The sequence below is a fragment of the Piliocolobus tephrosceles genome, chromosome X (assembly GCF_002776525.5).
Source record: "Piliocolobus tephrosceles isolate RC106 chromosome X, ASM277652v3, whole genome shotgun sequence".
NCBI lineage: Eukaryota > Metazoa > Chordata > Mammalia > Primates > Cercopithecidae > Piliocolobus > Piliocolobus tephrosceles.
This window is the reverse complement of record NC_045455.1, coordinates 38,103,941-38,130,422: the sequence shown is the minus strand read 5'-3', so window position 1 is coordinate 38,130,422 and position 26,482 is coordinate 38,103,941. Positions and strand designations below refer to the sequence as shown.

The window sequence follows — 26,482 nt, the reverse complement described above, 5'->3', positions numbered from 1 at the left end:
CCTGGAGCCTGTGTTGCCTGGATGCCTACATCTAGCTGTTTGATAGATAATGAGCGTCTCCGTTAGTTGTAAAGATTCCCAAGTCTTTGTTCATAGAGTGGTGAGTCTTGCTGCCTCTTTAATGTGAGCAAACTCATTTGAATTCTTTACTTGTTCTGTTCTTCCAGTTTCCTGCTACATCTCAGTCCTTGAAGATTAAACTGCTGATTTCTTGTTAAGATAGAAATAGAACATTACTTTTGGTTCCCTGAACTTTAAAATATATGTGGTTATTAAAACATTCCACATTGTGGCCGGGCACGGTGGCTCACGCCTGTAATCCCAGCACTTTGGGAGGCCGAGGCAGGTGGATCACGAGATCAGGAGATGGAGACCATCCTGGCTAACAAGGTGAAACCCCGTCTCTACTAAAAATACAAAAAATTAGCCGGGCGTGGTGGCAGGTGCCTGTGGTCCCAGCTACTTGGGAGGCTGAGGCAGGAGAATGGCATGAACCCAGGAGGTGGAGGTTGCGGTGAGCCAAGATCGCACCACTGCACTCCAGCCTGGGCGACAGAGCCAGACTCCACCTAAAAAATAAAAAAAATAAAAAAAATAAAAAAATAAAAAAAATTTTTTTTTACGTTGTTTGACAGGAAATGTACCTCATTTCCAGATGGTCTGAAACAAGGTGGAGATCACACCTTCGTTCCAAGGGGAATACTGTCCTAAATATTTACACTTGGAAGACCTTATTTTTAAGAGCATATTTCAAGATTAAAGCTTTGTGAAACTGACTTGTTGCTTAAATATGAGTAAAGATTGGTTTTAAAGACTAACACAGATTAGAGACATAACCAAGTGTAACGTATGGACCTTGATTGGATCATGGTTTAGAGGAAAAACTTATGAAAGATATTCTTGGGATGTCTGAAAAATTTTGTATGCAGATTATCATATGATATTGTTAATTTGTTTACATGTGATTACAATATTGTGATTCTGTAGAATTACAATGTACATTTAAAGTGTCAAGATGTCTGAAGTTTTATCTCGTTTAGCAAAGCAAACAAATGTATATGTGGAGATGAATTAAATATGGCAAAATGGAAACAACTAGTATAGCCAGATGGAAAAACAGGTGTTTATGATACTATTTTTAAACATTTCTATATGTATGAAAACTATTATAGCAAATAGTTGGAGAGAGATTTTAAAAAGAAATATAGAAGCTCAATTAATTTTCTCAATAGCATATAATTATGTTCCTGTGTCTCCCTGCTGCTTAAAAAAAAAAAAAAAAAAAAAATATATATATATATATATAGGAAATATATATAGTGAAAATAGTCTAGTACTGATAGAGGCTGACTTTTTTACACTAGATTTTGTGATATTCAAAAGATCTAGATGTGGCCACTAAGAGTATGTAGAGATGAATCCTTCTAATTCCTCCCTTCTTACTACACACTGTCTGCCAAATCATACACATAATATTTGCTGATATATGACGTACCTGCTGTTTGAGGCTGGGAACTTTAATAGGAATTTGGGAATATGAGACATACGATTGTTAAAAATAGGCCTCAAGAAGATAATGAGGAAAAGTGCCCAGGAATGTAACAGTCAGTGGCAATATTTGAGCATCCTTACTGTAGAACTACACACAGAAAGTAAAGAAATGTGTAAGAGGTAGATAGCTCAGCTGGGAAGTCCATAGAAAAGCTTCTCTATGCTGGGGATAATTGTGCCAATTCTTAAAGTATTAGTAAGAGCCACATGAGTAAAATATTCTTTTGTGCTTTCTACTGTAGCACTCTCTGCAATTTCTTATGCTTTCTTATTATACATATTATCTAAGTATACTTATTGTGCTTGTTTAATCTTCTGTCTTTTCCACTCCAAGGGGGCAAAAATTGCTGAACATGGTAACATTTAATAGGTATTAGTAATGTCAAAGGAGCAGTGTATGAAGGGGGAATACGAAGAGCTGAGTTTGATTTTGACTTGAATGCCTTTTGGATTAGTATTCAAGTATATCATTATTTTCTGGTTTTGCCTGAAAGAAAATGACCACAAGATTGAATGCTCTGATATGTGCACTTCAGTGTTTGGGAGTATATATCAATAAAGGTAGAAATATCTTGTAAGTTGGAGGGGTGAAAAAAATTTTAGATATTACAATGATTTATGATCTTCCATGGTTTACCCCTATCAAAATGTTAATCTTTAGCATTTACTTTGTTTGGAAGAAAATTTAATTTTAAGTTTAATTAAATTTATTTTACATTTTCTCTTTAGGATCAACAATGGGTAGGGAAGGATTGAGAAGCACTGGTATAGACTATAAACCTAGACCATCAATCTTGACTATAAACTCAATGAGACTCGGGACTGTATCTGCCTAATACACTGTGATATCCCCAACAGCTCACAGAGTGCCTGGTATTTAGTGTAAACACAGTAAATGTTTGTTCCTTTGTTCATTTGTTCCTTCTCCAAAGTGAGGATGGGTGTCTACCTGGAGGGACCAGCCTGCTCACAGGTATGAGAGTTCTCCCCTGTGATTGGGGAGCAGGCTGAGAGGTCAGGCCGGTGAAGTATAAAGAGCCTGTGCCTTGAAGGCCTCATCTGGGTTGTGCTCAGGAGCTTGACCTTTCAGTAGAAGGAGCAGGGGAGGAATTGGAATTGGAGGGGTTTCAGCAAGTGGGTGACTAGATGTGTGCTGTGCTCTAGGAAGAGTGGAATCGGCTGTATGGGAGATGGATGGAAGAAACAAGACACAAGGGTACTTGGACACCAATTAAGAGAATTTTGTGAAAATGTAGGTGATAAATAGGTAAGAACTAGGTGGTAGTGGAAGATTCACTAAATGTTTATGAGGCAGAATTAACAGAACTTGGAAAGTATGGTGCAAAGAGAAGTTGAATCTTGAGAGACTCCCAGACTTTTGGATTAGGTGATGTGCTGGACAGGGCTACAGTTTGTGGATCTAAGTAATGCAGAAGGAGTAGTGTGAAGGGGAGAAAGAAATTAATTCAATACTTGTCCTTGAATTAGTTATGGCTTAGTACTCGTATATGTGCCTTTTTTTTTTTTTTTTTTTTTTTTCAGCTTAAATGACCTGACATAGGTACTTTAGTTTTTTGGGGAATGTGTATTGATCAAGGAAAAAGTGTCTCATAGAGCTGTGGTCTTGTGGCTGGCTTATTTCACATGCGTTATTTCACATCTCAACGTTGAAATCTGTATGTGACTCTCTGCTGCCTCTTGGTGGCAGAAGATGAACTTAGCAAGGCAAAAAAAATTGAAGCTATTCTCTTGGTCTTTTTCTTTTCCAAACATTTGGTGGTGTACTCATGAAAGTTAAAACTTCCCAGAGATTAATGTGGTCATGTTAATGTCATGAGTGGATGTTTCAAGACATCTGAAGTTTGAATTTTATTAATTTGTTCCATTTCGATATGGTAGCAAAAGATTCAGTAAATGTTGGTTTTGATTCTTCTAGGTTTCTTTGTTTCTTTTTTTTTTAAAGAAACATGTAACAATTTCTAGGGTTGTTTTGGTAAACTAAATGGCTGTAAGATTATTTTCTAACTTTTTAAGTATGATATTAGCCATTTATTGAATAGGAACAGATAGCTAACTGCTTAGCTAGTCCCTGTGTCTTTTTATAGAAGTCTTGTTCTTCTTTAACACATTGTATTAGTCAGGGTTCTCTAGAGGGACAGAACTAATAGAATAAATGTATATATGAAGGGGCATTTATTAAGGAGCACTGACTCACACGATCACAAGGTGAGGTCCCGTGATAGGCTGTCTGCAACCTGAGGAGCAAGGAAGACAGTCAGAGTCCCAAATCCTCAAAAGTAGGGAAGCCGACAGTGCAGCTTTCAGTCTGTGGCCAAAGGCCTGTGAGCCCCTGGCAAACCACTGATGTAAGCCTGAGAGTCCACAAGCTGAAGAACTTGGAGTCTGATGCTCGAGGACAGGAAGCCTCCAGCACTGGAGAAAAGTGATGTCTGCTCCTTCCACGTTCTTCTGTGCTTTTATCCTAGCCATGCTAGCAGCTGATTAGATGGTGCATACCCAGATGGAGGGTGGGTCTGCCCCTCCCAGTCCACTGACTCAAATGTTAATCTCCTTTGGCAACACCCCTTACAGACACACCCAGGAACAATGCTTTACATCCTTCAATCCAATCAAGTTGGCGCTCAATATTAACCATCACACATGCTTATTTGGTGGAACCCTTCTGGTTGGGGAGTGTGTTTTCCCATACAGTAGGTTAGAGAGCTTGATCATCAGCATATGATAATTTTTATTTATTATTGACCACAATATGACTTTTGTTATTTGCTTTTGAAAGCGAGTATTTTGGCTGCATAACACCTGTCATTTTTAACTTAGTAAAATTCTTTTCCAGATAAACTCCGAAGAAGTATGCCTAACCTAGCCCGGATGCCAAGTACAACTGCCATTAGTAGCAATGTTAGTTCTCCAGTCACCGTGCGAAATAGTCAGAGTTTTGACTCAAGCTTGCATGGAGCTGGAAATGGAATTTCAAGAATACAGTCTTGTAGTGAGTATAATTATTTGATATAATTATATGTTGTATAATTGTATAATTATTTTTTATAATTTTTAATTGTAAGGAAAATAACTTACTGTTCCATTTCTTTATATTTACTTGCCAGAACACTAAACTTTTCTCCTTGCCCTGTAACTTATTTTTTTATTTCACCATTAGAGTTGAATAGTATTTTTACCAGTGCCTGTGGTGTCAATTAATAGTAGTAAATTGTTAATTGTATAATAATAGTAAATTATTTGTAGTCCTTTATATCCTAAGATAGTAGAAGTACTACATGGTGATTGATTTATCCACTCATCATACAAAAATTTTCTTCCTTGCAGATCCTCCCCTTTCTAGCTGTCTACCTGAATAAGCACACTTAATTCTGTCTAGCCATTCCTTTTGTCTTGGTTTTCACCTGTGCATACTTTTGTCCTTTTTCCCCCTAAATGAAGTTATATTTTAGTGTGTCTAAAGTAGTTTTTATCCCCTCTATTTTAGCTTACCCCACATTCTGTTACTTACTTTCTATGTTTCACCCAGCAGTGAGCGACACAGTGAGCATTAGGCCTAGCGCTGTGTGTCTTCGCTTTATGTGGGGATGTGCCGTTTTGGCATCCCCCCGATTCCTACTCATGCTGTCTATATGGGTTATTGCAGTTAAGTCTTACACTGACCTCTAGGAGGAAGGCACAAGGTCATATTACCAGCATTGATAAAAATGCCCAAACTTGGGAGGCTGACTGTGTTCTGAGTGTACTGGCCAAGAGTCATCAAACAGATGTCTTAAGTCTGCATCTAAAATGATTTGTAGCTCTTCTCCCTCAAACTTAGTTTTGGGTGTCAAATTATATCTCCCTAACATGCAGTGGTCTTTCATTTCTTTGTTTTAGTTCCTAATAACCAAGTGACATCATTTACTCTGGACAAGGAACAGTGCTAACTAGTTTATATTCATTATCTTATTTAGTTCTGCCAACAACTCTATGAATTAGTTTCTACTGCCATTCTTATTTTGTGGAAGAGGGAACAGTTCTGACAGGTTAAGGAACAGTTTGTCCAAGGCCATGCAGGTGGAAGAGCAGAGAGGCAGACTGGTTACTCCCAGAGCTTATGCTTTTAACTGTTAGGATATTCTAGCTCCACGTGTTGTTCTTCTCTGCTTAGCATTCTTCCTTTTCCTTCTTCGTTCAGTTTACTCCTATTTACTTTTATAATACAGTCCAAATACCATGCCCTTGGAAGTTTTCATTGCTTACTTGATCACCCTAACACACTTTCTCAAATACCCCCCAAACAATGCTAGAGTGGATTAGATTTTTGGTACTTACCTCTGTTATTCAATGTACCATGTTTTACCATTAATGTATTTGTCTTCCTTACTAGATTGTAAGCTCCCTCTGGGCTTGGACCATCATTTATTTGATTTTCTGTTCCCAGTGCCTGACATGTTACCTGAACATAAGGAACTCAGTGAATGCTTGAGTGAAAGCCACAAGATTCTACGTTAAGGCTTGACCTGTTAAATATTTGAACCAATGACTTGTATAAGGACACAGAAACAACCTATGAAATTTGCTAATGGTGGAAACTGAGAGAACTAATAACTGATTTTATGTCAGGAGATTACAACAATGGGCCAAATGTATCATGAAGAAACTTAGCTGATAGAAATATACAATTCTATATCTGAATTACAAAAATCAGTAGCGTACCAGCCTAGACCACATGATGAGAACCCGTCTCTACAAAAAATACAAAAATTAGCCAGGCATGGTGGCCAGTGTCTGTAGTGCTAGCTACTTGGAAGGCCAAGGTAGGAGGATCACCTAAACCCAGGAGGTTGAGGCTGCAGTGAGCTGAGATTTCATCACTGCACTCCAGCCTGGGCAACAGATAGAATGAGACCCTGTCTTGGAAAAAGAAAAAAAAAGAATCAATAGTGTAAGTGTAGGATGAGAGAAATACAGTTTTGAGAATAGTAAATATGGTAACAATTAGGAATTTTTGTTGACTCCAACTCAGTGTGTATTAATAGCAGATTTGAGTGCCAGAAAAGTGTATGTAACCCAAAATAGAATGTACACTGCAAAGAATGTTCAGTTTTGATTGAAGTTTCCCCAAAATGATGGGAAATGTCAAAAGGATACAGGAACCAAGTTGAAGGAATCTCCTAATGGCCAAATATGGGACAGTTTGAGCCACAGAGTAAATAATTATAGTGATGGATTATAACTGATGGAATAAAATAAATATGCATGGATTCATACTTAATTGGATAAATAGAAAGAGGGGAACATCTTCTTTGTAGTAGATTCCAATTCATGCATGTAAAAGAAATGAGGAAATTATAAAAATCATCATTTCTAAGTCAAGCATAATACTGAGAGAAAGCCCCCAAGAAGAAGAATAATGTGTAGGAGAAAGAGGACTCTCGTAACTTTTGTTTCAAATCTTAAGATTATGCTCTCATTTACTTTCATTTCTGAGCATTCTAAGCCACTGTTATTTATGCATTCTGAATTCTTATCATGACAATTTCTAGTTATGGGCCATTTTGCCTTCAGGAAAGAACAGAGGTAGGATAGAGAGTTGGAAACGCTGCAAGTATAGAAGGAGGAACACAGTTGTAGTCAAAGACCCGGTCTTTTCTTAATAATAAACTTTCTGGAAAGTTAAGTATTCTTTATCAGTCTCATTTTCTCATTTGTAAAATTAGGATTATGCCTATTAATTTTAACTAGTTTCTCTTATGTGTGTTTTTTTAAAATCAAGGGTAGTTATATATGTTATATGTAGGAGAGATAGTAGGATTGTATTCCTGAATAAACTGTTCTGGAATTTCGTTGACTCTGTAGATCAATTTTTGGAAGATCTTAACAATATTAAGTCTTTGCATCCATTAATGTGGAATAGTCCTTCGTTGACTTAGGTCTTTAATATCAGTGAAGTTTTGTAGCTTTCTATATAGAGGTTTTGTGTTTCTATAGTTAAATTAATTTCTAGGTATTGTGATTTTTATTAAGTAGTGTTTTTGTAAATAGTATTTCCTCAGGTTTCTTTCAGTTTCTACTAGTTTGCTAGTATTTTTGATAGAATTGATTTTTGTGTTTTGATATTGAATCCAGCAACTTTGCTAAATTAATATCTTCTAATAGTTACCCAATATAATGAGCGCATATGATCACCAAAACATGTTCAAGAAGGTTCATGAAACCCCACATTAGAAATAACCCTAGCTTTCTGTCATCAAGGGAATAATCACATTTATATACAGTGGAATACTGCTTAGTAACACAGCAGCACAGGTGAATCTCACAGACAAAGTATCTAGTGAAAGAAGCCAGATTAAAAGGTTAACATACTAGTAAGTCTGTTCCTAGGAATGTCCTCAAAATAAGAAAAAACAGTCTGCTGTGATAAAAGTGGGAATAACACTTACCTTTGGAGGAAGTTTGACTAGGAAGAGGCATGAGAGAGCCTTATAAGGTGCTGGTGATGCTTTTTATCTTGATAGGAGGAGTGGTTACATGAACATGTTCACTTTGAACATTCACTGAGCTTAGACTTAAGATGTATGTATTTTATATATATTATGCTTCAGAAGAAATTGAGCCAAATTCATGTATTGAAGGTTTTTAAAAAATTAACACTTTTTTAAAGCAGTTTTCAGCTTATAGAAAAATTGAACAGGAAGTACAGAGAATTCCCATATAATCCCTCACCCTCTGTATCCTCTTAGTTTCCCCTGTTATTAACATCTTGTGTTAGTGCAGTAGACTTGTTACAGTTGCTGAACGAGTATATTAAAAAATTGCATGGTTAAAAACTAGCATTAAGGCATTACAGAATTGGTTAGAAAGAATCTTAGAGATGATTTGTCAACCAAGAGAACTTTGCTGTGTCACGAAGCTAAATGGGAATACACCTAAGGGAGGATTTTATATAGACCTTATTTTTTATAAAGTTTTTTTACTACTATACACATATATTGGCATTTCTTTTTTTTTTTTTTTTTCTTATATCAATAGTTTTTGGGGTATAGCTGGTTTTTGGTTACATGGATGAGTTCTTTAGTGGTGATTTCTGAGATTTTGATGCACCTGTTACCAAAGCAGTGGACACTGTACCCAGTGTGTAGTTTTTATCCCTCAGCACCCTCCCAAACTTCCCCACAAGTCCCCAGAGTCCATTATCTCCTTCTTATGCCTTTGCATCCTCATAGCTAAGCTCCCACTGACACGTGAGAACATACAATATTTACTTTTCCATTCTTGAGTTATTTGACTTAGAATAATGGCCTCTAGCTCCATCGAAGTTGCTGCAAAATATTACTTTGTTTCTTTTTATGGTGAGTAGTGTTCCTTGATGTATATATATCACGTTTTCTTTATCCACCCATTGGTTGATGGGCACTTAGGTTGGTTCCATATCTAAGCCATTGCAAATGGTGCTGCTATAAATGTGTCTTTTTTTTCAAATAATGACATCTTTTCCTTTGGGTAGATACCCAGGAGTGGGATTGCTGGATCAAATGGTAATTCTACTTTTAGTTCTTTAAGGAATCTTCATACTGTTTTCCATAGTGATTCTACTAATTTACACTCCCATCAGCAGTGTAAAAGTGTTCCCTTTTGCCATGTCCACACCAACATCTATTGTTTTTGACTTTTTAATTATGGCCATTCTTGCAGGGTAAGGTGGTATCTCATTGTGGTTTTAATTTGCATTTCCCTAATGATTAGTGATGTTGAGCATTTTTTCATTTGTCTGTTGGCTGTGTATCTTTTTTTGAGAAATATCAATTCATGCCCTTTGCCCACTTTTTGATGAGATTACTTTTTTTTTTTTTCTTGCTGATTTATTTGAGTTCCTTGTAGATTCTGGCTATTAGTCCTTTGTCAGATGCATAGTTTGCAGGTATTTTTTTCTACTCTGTGAGTTGTCTGTTTACTCACTGATTATTTATTTTGGTGTGCAGAAGCTTTTTAGTTTAATTAGGTACTGTTTATTTATTTTTGTTTGAGTTGCCTTTGCTTTTGGGATTTTAGTCATGATTTCTTTGTCTAAGCCAATGTCCAAAAGAATTTTTCCAATATTATCTTCTAGAATTTTTATGGTTTCAGGTCTTAGATTTAAGTCTTTGATCCATTTTGAGTGGATTTTTGTATAAGGTGAGAGATGAGGATTCAGTTTCATTCTTCTACATGTGACTTGCCAGTTTTCCCAGCACTGTTTACTGAATAGGGTGTCCTTTCCCCAATTTATGTTTTTGTATGTTTTGTTGAAGATCAGTTGGCTGTAAGTATTAGGGTATATTTCTGGATTCTCTATTGTTTGGTCTATGTGCCTATTTTTATAGCAGTACCATGCTGTTTTGGTAACTGTAGCCTTGTAGTATAATTTGAAGTTGCTTAATGTGGTGCCTCCAGATGTGTTCTTTTTGCTTAGTCTTGCTTTGGCTGTGTGGGCTGTTTTTTGGTTCCATATTAATTTTAGGATTGTTTTTTCTAGTTCTGCGAAGAATGATGGTGGTATTTTGATAGAGTTGCATTGAATTTGTAGATTGCTTTGGGCAGTATGGTCATTTTACAATATTGATTCTTCCAATTCATGAGCATGGGATGTAGTTTTGTTTGTGTCATTTGTGATTTCTTTCAACAGTGTTTTGTAGTTTTCCTTGTAGAGATTTTTCACCTCCTTGGTTAAGTATATTTCTAAGTATTTTATTTTGTATTTTACAGATATTGTAAAAGGGATTGAATTCCTGATTTAATTTTCAGCTTGGTTGTTGTTGGCATACAGCAGTGCTACTGATGTGTGTACGTTGATTTTGTATCCTGAGACTTTACCGAATCCATTAATCAGATCTAGGAGCTTTCTGGATGAGTCTTCAGGGTTTTCTAGATATACAATCATGTCATTGGCAAACAGTGACAGTTTGACATCCTCTTTTCCAATTTTGATGCCCTTTATTTCCTTCTCTCCTATAAGTACTCTGGCTAGGACTTCCTGTGTTATGTTGACTAGAAATGGCGAAAGTGGACATCCTTGTGGAGGATGTTTTGTTCCAGTTCTCAGGGGGAATGCTTTCAGCTTTTGCCCATTCAATATGATGTTGACTATGGGTTTGTCATATATCGCTTTTATTACTTTGAAGTAAGTCCCTTCTATGCCTATTTTGTTTTTATCATAAAGGGATGCTGGATTTTATCAGATGCTATTTTTGTATCTATTGAGATGATCATATAGCTTTTGTTTTTAATTCTGTTTATGTGATGTATCACATTTACTGATTTGCCTATGTTAAACCATTTCCGTATGCCTGGGATGAAACCTGCTTGATCATGATGTGTTATCTTTTTGATAACACATGTATCAGTGTTTCTGTGTATAGATTTTGCCTTGTATACTTGTGCAAATTTTTTTAAGGAAAAACTAAATTTAAGGAAATATTTTCAAGAGATGATAAATAAAACCATAGATACTTTTTTGGGGTTTTTTCCCCCTTATATTTATTTCAAAAAAGTATATATCATATATTTTATGATTAAGTAAATTCAACTGTTTTAGAAAACAGGGTATGTCCATGTTTAACCATGTTGGAAGTACTAGGCAGCAAAGGCTTGGGTAGTTAGTAAGTAGGCAGAGTCTGTGCATAAGTTTCTATTAAATTTGATTGTTTTCCTTGGAGAAAGGGATTAAAAAATTTAAAAACTTCTGCCTACCAGTTTGTTACCTTTTAATGTGAAATGGCACACAAAGTTGGGTCAGTATATAGATGAAATATTTAAGGGTTCTTACCCAGAGAGTTCCCGGTTCCCTTCATTTTATAGGTTTTGCTACTATTATATATGTAATAATGCCCAGCAACTCAAAGAGAGATAAATGACATATGAATATTATTTAAGGAATATATCTGTAATAAACTGTTTGTACCTGCAGATACCACCTCTGTCTTCTTTTCTATAATTACAACTATTAAAGTATCTCCTCATTTTATTTTCATGGAACCACCACCAAAGCAAGCATCAAGAAATCCTAATTTCTAGCAAGCAAGCAGGGAAGACTTTGTCTTGTAAGAACTCAGAGATCATCACATTTGTAAAGGAAAGGAGGCTGTGCTTAGAACTGGCTTCTGCATATAACCAGGCACTCCAAAATGTGGCTGATGGACAGACCAGGAGATCTGCGTCAAGGATTAGAATTTTCCATGACTCAGTGCCATCTGGAGCCTATATTCCATTTATCTCCTCCTGTGTATATTGTACTCTCAGGCATAATTGGCTCTTCTGAAAATAACACACATTTCCTGAGTTGGATAGTGGTAGAAGCTCGCTCACATGAATATCATTTTCTCTTCTAGTTCCATCACCAGGACAGCTTCAACACAGAGTCCACAGCGTGGGGCATTTCCCAGTGTCTATCCGACAACCTCTTAAAGCCACAGCCTATGTGAGTCCAACTGTTCAAGGCAGCAGTAACATGCCTTTATCAAACGGCTTACAGCTGTATTCCAACACAGGAATCCCCACACCGAACAAAGCTGCAGCTTCTGGGATAATGGGTCGCAGTGCGCTCCCAAGACCTTCGTTGGCAATAAATGGGAGTAACCTGCCTCGAAGCAAAATTGCACAACCTGTTAGAAGGTAAGAATCTTTATTTGCATAATTTCATTTGCAGTTTGGAACTAGAAACTGCTTCAGACACACGCTGACCTTTCCTTTGGCTCACTTTAACCTTAGTAAGTCACTACCCTTTATGGCCTGACTTGTGCTCTCCTCCCTTTGAAAAGTGATGGATATCCCTGTGTCGGTCAGGTCCCCTTCTCTCTGATGTCATTGTCTTCCCTTACTCCCTCATCACTATCACTCCTAACACTTTTGCTTTTACCAGATAAGCTCTGTCTCCAGAGCTTTTGTAGCTTTCTTCTCCCAAGTTATTTGCACGGCTTGCTCTGTGCCTCCTTCAGGTCTTTGCTCAGGTGGCAGCTCTATCCAAAAATTGTAGGGCGGGGGGAGTTGACTCTTTGGTTCATTGCTGTGTGTCCCCAATGCCAAGAACTATGCCCAATATGGGTAGGATCTCAAATATTTGTTGAATCAGTCATTTTTAATGAAAATATGGAAAAATGTGTCAGGCATATGTGCACATGCACACCCTCCTCCCACACATTTATGGTTTGAAAAGGATCTTAATGACATTCACCTGGGGCTTTATCAGCTTATGTTGATAAGTTCGGTATCGTTCAGGTAGAAATTTTTTTTTTCCCCTTCAAAGTTTCAGAGTACTTCAAAGGACATTTTAGTCCAGCTCCTGGTCATGATGTACCCTTCTTGAACTGAATATCATGGAGTGTCTTACATTAAAAATCCATAAAAGTGGTTTGAGGAAAGATTGGTAGATGAGGAAATAAAGACAGTAAATACAGACAGCTCTTTCAAGAAATTAGGATGTGAAGGAGGAGAAGGAGGAAACATAGTAAAAGTTGGAAAGAGGTGGAACAAGCAGTTTTCTCTGTCTTTATGCATTTATGGATGTATAAATAGTTCTGTTTTTTGTTTAGAAGTAATGGATGCTCAGATCAACAACAAATTTCGAAAAACAGAAACTGTTGAAAAATAGAAAAGTAAAGACTGACCCATAATCCTACTACCAGATAGAAACAATTTTGGTACATGCTTATTTATTCAGTAAGTTTTGGCTTATTCTGCTTTGTAAATGCTGAGCTGCGTCATCATGCTGATGGCTGACTAGAATCACAGTATTTGATGTATATGGTTATTATAGACCATACATTTATCCTTGAATTTGTGTCTCCAAACTAAACTCTTGGAAAGGTCACTGCTAGACAATATGAGATGGTCTATTTACCCAAACTTAAGCAAATACTAGGTATTATTCCTTTTAATTTTTTTAATTTAAATTTTTTATTTTATGTATTTTTTTAGAGACAAGGTCCTGCTCTTTTGCCCAGGCTGGAGTGCAGTGGTGTGGTCATAGCTTGTTGTAACCTCAAACTCCTGGGCTCAAGTGATCCTCCTGCCTTGCTAGGACTACAGTGCATGCCACCACTCCCAGATAATTTGAAAAAAAAAAAAAAAAATTGTAGAGATAAAGGTCTTGCTGTGTTGCCCAAGCTGGTCTTGAATGCCTGGCCTCAAGTGTTCCTATTGCCTCGGCCTCCCAAAGTGTTGGGATTATAGGTGTGAGCCACTGCACTCAGCCGAAGGTTCTTTTTAAATGTTTTGCCAACATGATATGCAAATCTTCAATTACTAATAAGGTTTTGAAAATTTCTTCATAGTCATTTGCTGTTTGTATTCAACAGAGTAACCATTTATGTTTTTAGGTCATTTTTTTCTAGCCAGGAGTCCATATTTTCTTATTTTAAAATATGTTTTATACATTAAGGGTATTGGCCCCTTTATTTATGTTGGAAATTTACTTGTACAAATACAACATGCATGACACTCTGCCATGAACTGGGGCTCTGGGAGATAAGCATGCAGTGAAGACCCGTAAGTGTGAACCACAAGGTACACTTGAGATACTGCCAGTGGCTTCTCATTACTGCAGTGGAGGAGCGTAGATGGGAGAGTAGGTCAAAGTAAGTGATGTGACTCACAGGATTATTAACAATCTCTCCGTGTTTTTCTTGTCTCTTTCTAGTTTTCTTCAGCCTCCAAAGCCTCTGTCTTCACTCAGCACTCTGAGGGATGGAAATTGGAGAGATGGTTGCTACTGATGCAGTTTTATGTACCCTTGAAAAATGGGAAAGAAGTAAAAATGAGGGTTGTGTTACCTAGCTGGCTGGGTAGCAGTGGATGTTGGGATATTCTTTCCCTTTTGTGTTTTAATATATTTACTGCATTGTTTCTCAATGGACCAGTCACCAGAGACTAATTATTGCACTTAAATATTTGCCTGAGATACTGCAACATTCTCAAACCCATGGTTGCAGTATTGTGACACTTAGATCTAGGAAGTTTTTGTAGAACTGCTCTGTACCTGAATACATTTTGAGAGAATTGAGATGTATCAATAATGCTTTGCCATATGAGTTTTTTAAAGTAACTTGTTCAATTGACTTACGTGTTCTAAACATCTTTCCATTACATGTTCTGTATTTTAATACATTGCATATTGACAACTAGGTTCTATAATGTATGCTTTGAAATTTACTTTTTTATAGTTTGCAGGAATTTTATTTTTTGTGCCTATTTCTTTTTACACCTATGTGAACCACTATGGAACAACTTAAATTTTGTGCCATAAAAATATTTTTGTGGTAAGGTACTATTTTTTTAGCTCTAGGGATATATCAGCAAAAACACATCATGCAATTTGAGAGACATAATTTTGTGTTGAATGAGCACAACATAATTTGAAGCATTGCAAGGAGATAGCCACACAGCAGAATTAAATGGTCCTGTCTTTTTCATTGTTAATTTATTGTCATACATGGGTTTCATATTTATAACGGCATCATGAGCTCATTGCACTTAATACCTGCAATGTTTGCTACTGTACCACAATTGATTTTCAATACTTTATTACAACGGATGAAACTGTAATGTTTTATTAACAATGCTTCTGGAAATGAATGCATTTTAAAGCAAATAAATCTTTTTGATAGACCTTTTACAAAATCCATTTGCACTAATGAATGCTTTCTTATGGCATATAACTTAATATTTGTTACTGTGTACACTGCTGTTTTGGAATGTTCAGAAATAAAGACTCTATTTCAGCAATATCAGGTCATGCATGAATGTGCAGCATAAACAGTATAACTACACACGTGTTTCACTACAATTGTGAAAATTGTTATTGTTACCCTGTTCTCGTGCAGGGCATTTATATCTCAAGCAGGTAGACTTAGAATATTCACATTCATAAAATTATTTTTCTTTTCCCAAATATTCCTGATAAGAAATGTGTGATTTTCTTACATCAGTTAGGTAGATTTACAGTGAGGTTTAGGTTCATTTAAAGAGGACACTAAAACTCACGCAGCATGTTGCTGAGAAACACATTTACAGATGAACATTGTCAGTGGAGATTTTATTTTATTTTATAGGAGTTGAATTTGAAATACTTTCTCAGTGTCAGTAAAATAGCAAAGTGCTAGCCTTATTCTGCATTATATGTGATAAATGTTGGAAAACTTTACTTGAAGGTACTGTGGGAAGTTTAGGCAAAGTTTTTATGTTAGGTTTTAAAATGGAGTTCTACCTATAGTCATTAGAGGTTTTTAGTTTTTTTAGAGTGTACCTTTGTATGTAATTCTGTCTAGAACTAAAAGGAATGTTTGTTTAAATAACTTGCACTTTAAGTAGAATGTGACCTAGAGGAGGTGAGATATGAAAAGGGAAGTAATATTTATTAAGCACCCCTTCAGTCAAAAGAACGGCGCAAGATGTTTCATATACATTTATCTAGGTCTAACTTTCACCTACTATTATCACCATTTTAAAGATGAAGACACAAGTCCCACAGAGGTGACTGTTTGTCGGTTTTTGCATCACTATAAAGGAATACCTGAGATTGGGTAATTTATAAAGAAAAGAGGTTTAATTGGCTTATGGTTCTGCAGGGTGTACAGGAAGCATGGTGCCAGCAGCTGCTTGGCTTCTGGTGAGGCCTCAGAAAGCTCATAGTCATGGCGGAAGGCAAAGGGGGAGCTGGTGCATCACATGGCGAGAATGACAGCAAGGGCTGGGGCGGGGTTTCCACACTTTTTAAAAAACAACCAGATTTGTGCAAACTCAGCGAGAGCTCACTTATCACCCAGGAGATGGCACTAAGCCATTTATGAGGGATCTGGCCCCGTGATCCAGTCACCTTCCACCAGGCCCCACCTCCAACATTGGGGGTCACATTTCAACATGAGATTTGGAGGGGACAGATACCCAAACCATATCGTTGTGCCCCGGCCCCCAAGTCTCATGCCCTCCTTGGATTACAAAATGTAATCTTCTCTTCCCAACAGTTGCCCAAAATTTTAATTCATTCCAACAAGTCCAAAGTCCTGAGTCTCATCTGAGACTTACCTTCTTCCTACTATCAACCTGTATTATCAAAACAAGTTATTTACTTCCAAGATACAATAGTGGTACAGGCATTGGGCAAACATTTCCATTCCAAAAGGGAGAAATTGGCCAAAAGAAAGGGGCAACAGGCCACACGTAAGTCTGAAACCCAGCATGGTAGTCATTAAATCTTAAAGCTCCAAAATAATTTCCTTTGACCCCATGTCCTCCATTCAGGACACACTGGTGCAAGGGGTGGCCTCCCAAGGCTTTGGGCAGCTCTGCCTCTGTGATTTTGCTGGGTTCAGCTCATGTGGCTGCCCTCACAGGCTGGAGTTGAGTGCTTGCAGTTTTTGCAGGCTCAGGATGTAAACTGCCAGTGGCTTTACCATTCTGGGGTCTGAAGGGCAGCAACCCCCTTCCCACAGCTCCATTAGGCCATCCCCAGCGGCAGCTCTGCAGGGGGCCTCCAAATCCACATTTCCCCTTAGCACTACCCTGGTAGAGGCTGCTGTGAGGGCTCTGCCTCTGTGGCAGGCTTCTGCCTGGACACCCAGGCTTTCTGATACATCTGCTGAAACTAGATAAAAGCTGCCAAGCCTCCTTCACTCTTGCATTCTGTGTATTTTCAGACTTAACACCATGTAGGAGCCACCAAGGCTTATGAATCGCCCTCTAAAGAGGCAGCCCAAGATGTGTTTGTGGCCCTTTGAGCCAAGGCAGGGGCCAGATTAGCTGGGATGCAGGGAACAATACCCTGAGGCTGCACCATGCAGTGGGCCTGGCCTCTTAAACCATTCTTCCCCCATAGGGCTCCTGAGCCTGTGATGCAATGGACTGCCTCAGAGATTTCTGAAATACCTTGGAGGCCTTTTCCCATTCTCTTGGATATTCGCATTTGGCTTTTCTTCCGTCATGCTAATCTCTCACGTGGTTGCTCCACAGGCCACTTGGATTCCTTCTCTACCACAGGGCCAGGTTGTGACTTTTCCAGTTTTTTTTTTTTTTTTTTTTCCTAGACAGATCTTGCTCTGTTGCCCAGGCTAGAGTGCAGTGCCATGATCTCAGCTCACTGTAACCTCCACCTACTGGGTTCAAGTTATTCTCCTGCCTTAGCTTCCAGAGTAGAGTAGCTGGGACTATAGACATGCACCACCACACCGGCTAATTTTTGTATTTTTAGTAGAGACTGGGTTTTGCCTTGCTGGCCAGGCTATTCTCGAACTCCTGACCTCAGGTCGATCTGCCTACCTCAGCCTCCCAAAGTGCTGGGATTACAAGGTGTGAGCCACTGCTCCCAGCTGACTTTTCCAAATTTTATGATCTGCTTCCCTTTTATATATTCTGACTTTTAAGTCATCTCTTTGCTTCTGTATCTCATTATAGGCTGTTAGAAGCAGCCACAGCACTTCTTGAACGCTTTGCTGCTTAGAAACTTCTGCCAGATACTCTAAGTCATCTTAAGTTCAACCTTCCACAGATTCCTAGGACATGGGTACAATGCAGCAAGCTCTTTGCTAAGGAGCAACAAGCGGAACCTTTACTCCAGTTCCCAATAAGTTCCTCATTTGCATTTGAGGCCTCTGCAGCCTGACCTTCACTGTCCATATCTCTATCAGCATTTTGGTCACAACCATTCAAACAGTTTCTAAGAAGTTCCAGACTTTCCCTCATCTTCCTGTCTTTAGCCCTCCAAACTAACCTCTGTCTTTACCTGTTCTAAAGCCAATTCTACATCTTCAGGTATCTTTATAGCAATGCCCTACTCCTCAGTACTAATTGTCTGTGTTTATTTTTTGCATTGCTATAAAGAAATACCTGAGTCTGGGTGATTTATAAAGAAAAGAGGTTTAATTGACCCACAGTTTTGCAGAGTGTACAGGAAGCATGGTGCCAACATTTGCTCAGCTTCCTGTGAGGAGTCAGGAAGTTTACAGTAATGGCAGAAGGCAAATGGGGGAGTCAGTGTATCACATGGTGGGAGGGAACAAGAGAGAGGGAGGAGGTGCCAGGCTCTTTAGTGCTCTCCTGTGAACATACTAGCCTGGGGAGGACACCAAGCCATTCAAGAGAAAATCTGCCCCATGAACCAGAAACCTCCCCACAAACCCGCTTTCAACACTGGGGATTACATTTCAACATGAGATTTGGAGGGGACAAAATATCCAGACCATATTAGTGACATTCGCCTTGGGTAAACATTCAGCTAGTGAATAGTGAAGCTAATCTTTGAATCCAGGTTTATCTGACTCAAAAGTCTTATTTTTCCCCACAACTGTGCTCTCTTCCAATGAACACATGTAGCTGGTATATTTTTGTTAAAAAATCACTTTTTATTCTGCAGAGAAAATTAAAGGATTCAATTCATTCTTCATTCAAATGTTTGATTTATATTCAAAAACGTCTGCTTAGCCCTTGCAATAAAATAACAAAGATCCCTTCATCTTGGCTTTTACATTCTTGTTGGGGAGAGAACATAAACCATAAACAGGTAAGAAAATCACTGCAGGTTAGGTCATAAGTTCTGCGGGAGAAAAAAGGAGATCAAGGCAAGAGGAGTTAAGAGAAAATAGGGGTGGGGAGAGATCACACTGTTAAAAGGGTCACCTTAGTAGATATTAATATAGGAGTTAAAAAGAAACTAGGCAGTTAGGGTACAGGAGTCTTTGGTAAGGTTTTTCTTTTAATGAAAGGCAGCCCCCAAATCATTTCTTTTCTAACAAAAAGCAGCCTGAAAAATCAAGCTGCAGGCATAGATAAGCAAGCTGGAAGCTTGCATACGTGAATGCTGGCAGCTGTGCTAGAAGCATTCAACATGAAGGTTTTCTCTTCCCTTTTCCTTGTCACCACATGTGCAGGTGTCATGGCGTTGGCCAGGTAGAAACCCCATCTGGATAACAAAAGATTGGGGTGGGATGGCCAGTGTCTTTGAGGATCGTGTAAATGTCACACCTCGTCCAATCATTCCCTTGGGCCTTGTGTAAATCAGACACCGCTTCCTCAAGCCCCTCTATAAAACCAACCGCATCCCGCTGCTAACAGGGAGATCCATTCGGAATCCCCCTCCCTCTACATGGGGGAGCTTTTCTTTTGTTTATTTCACCTATTAAACTTTCCGCTCTTAAACCCACATCTTGTGGTCTTCATTTCTCTTAGTGTGAGACAACGAACCTCGGGTGTTGCCCCAGACAAATGATGCCGCTTCAATATCATTAAGGAGCTAGTATGAGCAGAGGCTTGACGATGGAGAGTTAATCCTGAAGATGTTTCACAACCTTTTTCACCTGGAGTTCTATAGAACATGAAATAGTTGAAGTGACTATTTTCACAGTTCTTCCCAGGAGGGTTATTAACTATTATTATTCTAAATGCACAGGAAATAATTTAATACATTATAGAGAGTGGATGTCCCAGGGCAGTGGTTTCAAAGTGTAGTTCTCACACCAGCAGCATCTTTTGAGAACTTGTTAGAAACTCATATTCTCAAGCATCATCCCAGATCTATGGAATGAGCCCACTGGCTGATTTGCAGAATTCCCTTTGAGAAAAGCTGCTAAAAAAGAGGGAATAGCCTGTGTGAAGGCTGTAAGGTGAAGCATGCCTGTGTGTTTGAGGGAGAGCAAGGAGGCCAATGTGTCTACAAACAGGGGACAAAGAGTAAAGCCACAGAGATGAGTTCAGAAAGGGGATGGGGCAAGACCAGGTAGGACATGGTGGGCTACAAATGGACTTTGACTTTACTCTGAAACAGGAAGCATGGGTTTGGGCAGCAGAGTATGGGATTTGACTTAGTTTAAAAAGCATTAACCTGGCACTTGGTGAGGATGGATTGTAGGAGGCCAAATGTAGATGCCAGCAAAACGACTTCAAGTATTTCAGTCTTTCAAATGAGATGATGAAGAATTGAACCAGTGTGGTAACCAGTGTGGTGGCATTTGAGATGGTAAAGTGGTCAGATGTTTAGATATATTCTAGAAATAAAGCTATAACATTTCTTTGGTTTGGGTGAACCATTGGATTGGATGAGCTGTGTTAACAATTGAGGAAAAACTCCAAGGGTTTTGGGCTGATCAACTAGGAGGGTAACAGATATGGGGAAGGCTATGGCTGGGAGAAGGTTCAAAAAGCCATGGTTCTGGCAGAGATCACCAAAGTGAGTTCAGGTGGATAGGAGAGGACACAGGACTGAGATCTAGGGCACTTAGGCCCTTTATCTCATGTGAGTTGCTCACAGGAGATACCATGGATAACAACCTGGAACTCATGCAGGAGAGACGATGCTTTGTTCTCTTATGTGGAGGGTAGTTGTTGTGTTGGGTTAATGCAGACAATCTAGCATGGTTTACACTTGTACTAGTCAGCTAATGCTGTGTAACAAGTTAGCACAAAGTCATTTAAAACAATATTATCTCAGTTTCTGGGGGTCTGGCATCTGGCAATGGCTTAGCTGGGTTCTCTGGCTTAGGGTTTCTTACAAGGATGCAGTCATCTCAAGCTTGCTTGTGGAAGAATCTGCTTCCAAGTTCACTTTTGTGGTTGTTGGCAGAACTCATTTCCTTGTGTGCTGTCAACAGAAGCTGCTCTCACAGTCTCTTGTCATGTGGACCTCTCCTTGGGCAGGTCAAAAACTAGCACCTGGCTTCATCAGAGTGATCCAGCAAGATGGAAATTAAGGCCTTTTAAACATAATCTTGAAAGTGAAGTCTCATCACTTTTGCCATAATCTGTTCATGAGAAGCCAGCCACTATGTCCAGCCCTTATTCATAGGGAGGGAATGACACAAAAATGTGATTGCTGGAGGTGAGGATTATTGGGACCATCTTAATTATAAAAGCTTCCTGTAAAACATTTCCATTAACTTTTCCAGATAATCCCAGCCAATTTCCAAAATAACTGTATGATATTACGTTTTTGCCAGCAGTGTATGAGAATTCCAGTATATCCTTGCTGTACATCCTTGATATTGTTAGTCTTTCACTTTTTAAACTGGAGGTGTGTAGCAATGTCTCATTGTGGTTTTAATTTGCATTTCCCTGGTTGCCAGTAAGACCAGTACCTTTTCCTTTTCATTCATTTATTGGATGGATTCCTGTTCAGATCTTTTGCTTATTTTTCTATTGGGTTTTTCTTGCTAATTGCAGTAGTTCTTCATATATTCTGCTATAGTCCGTTTTTCAGTTATATGTGTTATAAAAATAATCTTCCCACTATGTAGCGTGACTTTTATTTCCCTTAATAGAGTGTTTTGATAAATAGAATTATTTTAGTATAGTACAATTTGCCATTTTTTAAGGTTACTCTTTTGTGTCTTGTTTAAGGAGTATTTCCTTACCCTAGGATCATGAATACATTCTCCTCTATTCTAGAAGTTTTGTTATTTTACTTTTCTCCTATAAATTTGTAATCTGCCTGGATTTGATCTTTGTATATTGTATAAAGTATGGTTACAATTGTATTTTATATTTTCCATGTGCATGTTTAATTGTCCTAGTAACACTGAAAACTTCATCCTTACCCCCACTGCTCTTTGTCATAGCTTTATATTTGTCTGTTTGGGACTTGTCTATTTTTGCACCAGAGCCATATTGTTTTAATCACCGTAGCCTTACATAAGATTTTCTAAATAGCAGAGCAATCCTGCTCCCTTGTTTTTGCTTAAGAGTGTTTTGACTATTCTTGTCTCTTTGCATTTCCATATACATTTTTGAGCAAGCAGGTCAATCAAGTTCAAGAAAAATATCCTATTGGAATTTTGATTGGGTTTGCATTCAATTTGGGGGAAATTGAATCTTTACAATTTCAAGTCTTATAATTTGTGAATATGGTCTACCTCTTACTGATTCAAGTATCCTTAAATCTAGTATTAAAATTGTATAGGTTTTCTATAGAGAAATCTTGCCGGATTAATTTCTAAGTATTTGATTTTTTATGCTATTGTAAATGATATTTTAAAAAATTTTATCTCTAGTGGTTTCTTTTTAATGTTTTATTCAACAACCTTAAATTTATGTTGGTTTATATTAACTTGTCTTTAGAATACATAGAAACTGCATCTGTACATACAGTCAAACGTATGGATGTTAGATTATTTCTTCCTTTCCTATTTGTATATTTTTTTCTTTCTTGCCTATGGTCTTTGATGCAATATTAAATATATAATAAAAGGTATCTTTCTCTCTTTGCTATTTTCAGAAAAAAAGCTTTCTATTTTGCCCTTAGTTTTAAATTTGCTAATAGTATTATTTTATTGTGAAAGAATGTGAATTTTAACAGATTTTTTCTGCGTCTATAAAATATGATTTTATTAATAATCTATTATTAGTGGTAGATTAAAATGATTATCTCATTTAATCTGGTAATATGCTGACTTTAACACAGATTTTTCAAATGTTGAATCCACTTTGAATTATTGAGATATACCCCATTTAGTTATGATTGTGTTTTTTTTAAAGAGAGATGTATTTGATTTTCTAATGCTTAGGATTTTTGTCCAATTTTATGAATAAAATTGGTCTATAATTTTTAAAAAACTGTCTCTATTAAGCTTTGGGATGACGATAGCATTAATCTCACAGAGTGAGTTGGGGATAGTTTGTCTTTTTCTATCTGGAAGAATTTGTGTAATATTGGAATTATTTTTCCCTTAAATATGTGATAAATCTCTGGCGAAGCCTTCAGGAATTAGAGGTTAGATCATATCATGTTTTACAATCCAATGTTGTATATACTTATTCTATTTCCAAGAGTTGTGATAAAACCTCCCTCTATAATGGTGAATGTAACTATTTCGCCTTACAGTTCTGTCAAATTTGCTTATGTCTTTTGACATACACCATATGACTTTGGTGTATACATATTTAACATGTTTTATCTTCCTGGCAAAGTAGACCTATTATCAACGGAACTATTCTTTATCATTTTTTAATGTTTTGAAATCTACTTTTCTGATATCAAGACTATGTTAAGGACTTTAAATTTTAAACACATCAGATTTCTTTTTGTGCTTATATAATATATATTTTTAAAACTTTAGCTTTCAAACTATTAGAATTCTTATGTTAAGCATCATATAGTTTGTTGATTTTTAAAAAAAATCTAGTATGAAAATTGTTGAATCAACTTCAGCATTTAAACCATTAGTATCTAAAGTAATAATATATTTAGATTTCAATCTGTCACCTTTTTATGAGCTTTCTGTTTGTTGTATCTGTTCCTTTGGTTTCCATTTTGGTCTTACTTTAGATGGCTTTATCATTCTGTTTTAATTTCCTACTAATTTGAAAATTATACTCTAATTGTTTTGCTATTCTTTTAGTGGTTACCCAAGAAATTACAATTTGCATCTGCATTAATCTTTATCTTTACCATTCTTCTAGGCAGTATAAGGACCCCTAGTGTTATACCTAATCTATGTATGTGCAATTCAAGTGTCAGCCTGGGACTGGGGAGAAGAGATCATATACAGACTTTTAGGCTCTCTGAAATTCAGAGAAAACAGTCATATAAACAATGCAGCATTGTGTCGACAAAAGATAGAAAAAGATACACAGAGTGGTTTGGGGACAGAGGAAATGATCAACTTTGATGGGATAAGAAGGTTTTCCAGGTAACTTAAGAGTTATTATTTTACGCTAGGCCCTGAGTTTATCTATTCAATAAATATTTATTGAGGGTCTACTATTCGTTAGGTTTTGTGCTAGATGCAGAGGGTGTAATAGCCAGTTAGTCAGGCATGATTCCTATCCTCATGGAAATTACATTCCTGATTCTAGTGAGAAAGGTTCAAATCAAATAAGCAAAATACTATTTCCTTTCTACAAAGGAAAAAGTAGGGACTGAGATATAGAATGGTAAGGAATGAGAGGAAGAGGAAAAGGATTATTTCAGTGGGGGTTCGCTGAAGGTATCCCATTTAAATAATCATCCTTGGGACCTCTTCTTCTGAGAAAAGGATATTTAAGCTGAAAATGTACAGGAGTTAATCAAGTGAAGAGAAGGAGAAAGGCACAGATGGGGAAGATTTTGGGGTATTTGAGGGATCAACAGAAGGCTGGGATGGCGGGACCTCAGTGTGCTGGTGTCGGCATTGGTGACATCATTTGTAGGACCTAGCACAAAATGAAAAGGCAGGGCCCCTTGTTGAAAACATATTAAGAATTTCAGGATGGTGACAGTGGAGTATTAAACCAAGCCTGGGACTCTCTTAAGCATGGGCCCCTGCATACCGTGTAGGTGGCACACCAGTGAAGCCAGCCCTGGCTAAGGGGAAAGAGGTAAGAGCTGAGTTGGAGGAAGAAGCAGAGGGAAAATCCTGTGGAACCTCAAGGCTACATGAAGCACTTTGAACTTTATTTCAAATTCAATGGGAAATGATTTCTTAATAATACCAGCACATAATGCTTCTCCTATGTGCCAGATACTCTGTGTAGCTCTTTAGAACGTTTTACTTATGTGATCCTCACACAGCCTGCTGGAAGTAGATACTATTATTATCTCCATTTTAAAGATGGGGAGACCCAGGTGTAGAAAGGTTAACTTAACGCCAGGACGCAGAGCTCTTAAGTGGCAGAAGTTGGATTTGAACCCAGTTCAAAAGGAGTGAGTTGAGCAAATTAAAAACCTTACTCTACCTTTATATGAGAATAAATTAAAGAGAACCAAGAGTGGAAGCAGGCATAAGGCTGGTGGGCATTCCTCGCAGACAGAGCAGTATGTACAAAGGAATGGTGTGTGCAAGGAACTGAAGTTACATTGCTGGGTCAGTCAGGGATTGGTTTCATTTGGCTGCACTGTAGGGTGTAAGGAAGTGGTGTAAGAGACAAAGCTGAAGGCTGGGCAGGAGCCAATTTGGGGAGGGCCTCGTAGCTCATGCAAAGTAGGAGTGGGGAGCTAGATCTCTCTGAGGGAAGATGTGAAGGCAAGAATGATATCTAATTCTATGTTAGCCAGGCTCACTGCTAGTTAACCCTAGCACTAATTAGGGTTTTTAAGGCAGAATTTTTTTAATTTTTTTTTTCATTTATATTATTATTTTTTAGAGAGAGGATCTTGCTCTGTCACTCCAGGCTGGAGTGCAGTAATACAATCGTGGCACACTGCAGCCTCAACCTCCTGGGCTTAAGTGATCCTCCCTCCTCAGCCTTTTGAGTGGCTGGAACTAAAGGCACACTCCACCATATCCATTTAAGTTTAACATTTTTTTTTGTAGAGACAATGTGTGGCTATGTTATCCAGGTTGGTCTTGAACTCCTGACCTCAGGTGATCCTACCACCTCCACCTCCCAAAGTGCTGGGATTACAGGCATGAGCCACCCTGCCTGCCCTATTTTTGTTTTTATGAGTGATAAATAAATGTACATATTCAGGGGGTATATGGTGGTGTTTCAGTACCTATCAGATCAGGGTAATCAGCATATCCATCATCTCAAACATTTATCATTTCTTTGTGTTACAAAACATTCACTATCCTCCTTCTATTTGAAACTATATAAAAATATATTATTGTTAACTGTAGTTATCCTACACTGTTACAGAACACCAGAACTGATTCCTTCTATCTAGCTATAATTTTGCATCCTTTACATAAGCAGAATTTGGTAGAGGAATTTAGTGCCTACAAGATCACTGGGAGGACTGGCGGGCCCAATTAGGGTGGGCCTCTGAGAACAGCCCCTAGCATAGCAGCACAGACCTGGCCTGCCAGGGGATCTGCTAACGTGACCGGAGACAGGGATGTGGGGAATCTGAAGCTGCCACTGGAACTGTTGGCCCCACTAACACACTGCACTAACTGTGGTCCAGGGATCAGGAAGCAGCATCATGGCTGTGTCGTCATGCCTGCCACATTTGCACCAACAGAAAGTGGATAGTCATAGGCCATATGTGGGCACC

At 38.0% G+C, this 26,482-nt stretch overlaps 1 protein-coding gene across 2 annotated transcripts in view; it reads left to right on the top strand.

Moving 5' to 3' along the window:
• Positions 1 to 15,314, top strand: part of SLAIN1 (SLAIN motif family member 1) — a 65,747-nt gene extending 50,433 nt beyond the window's left edge. For both annotated transcript variants that reach the window (XM_023185948.2, XM_023185957.3), the window contains 3 exons: positions 4,406 to 4,561; positions 11,922 to 12,204; positions 14,228 to 15,314. In XM_023185948.2, coding sequence (XP_023041716.1) covers positions 4,406 to 4,561; positions 11,922 to 12,204; positions 14,228 to 14,303 — 515 coding nt within the window. In that variant the 3' untranslated portion in view covers positions 14,304 to 15,314. The remainder of the gene's footprint in view (positions 1 to 4,405; positions 4,562 to 11,921; positions 12,205 to 14,227) is intronic.
• Positions 15,315 to 26,482: the final 11,168 nt, after the last annotated feature.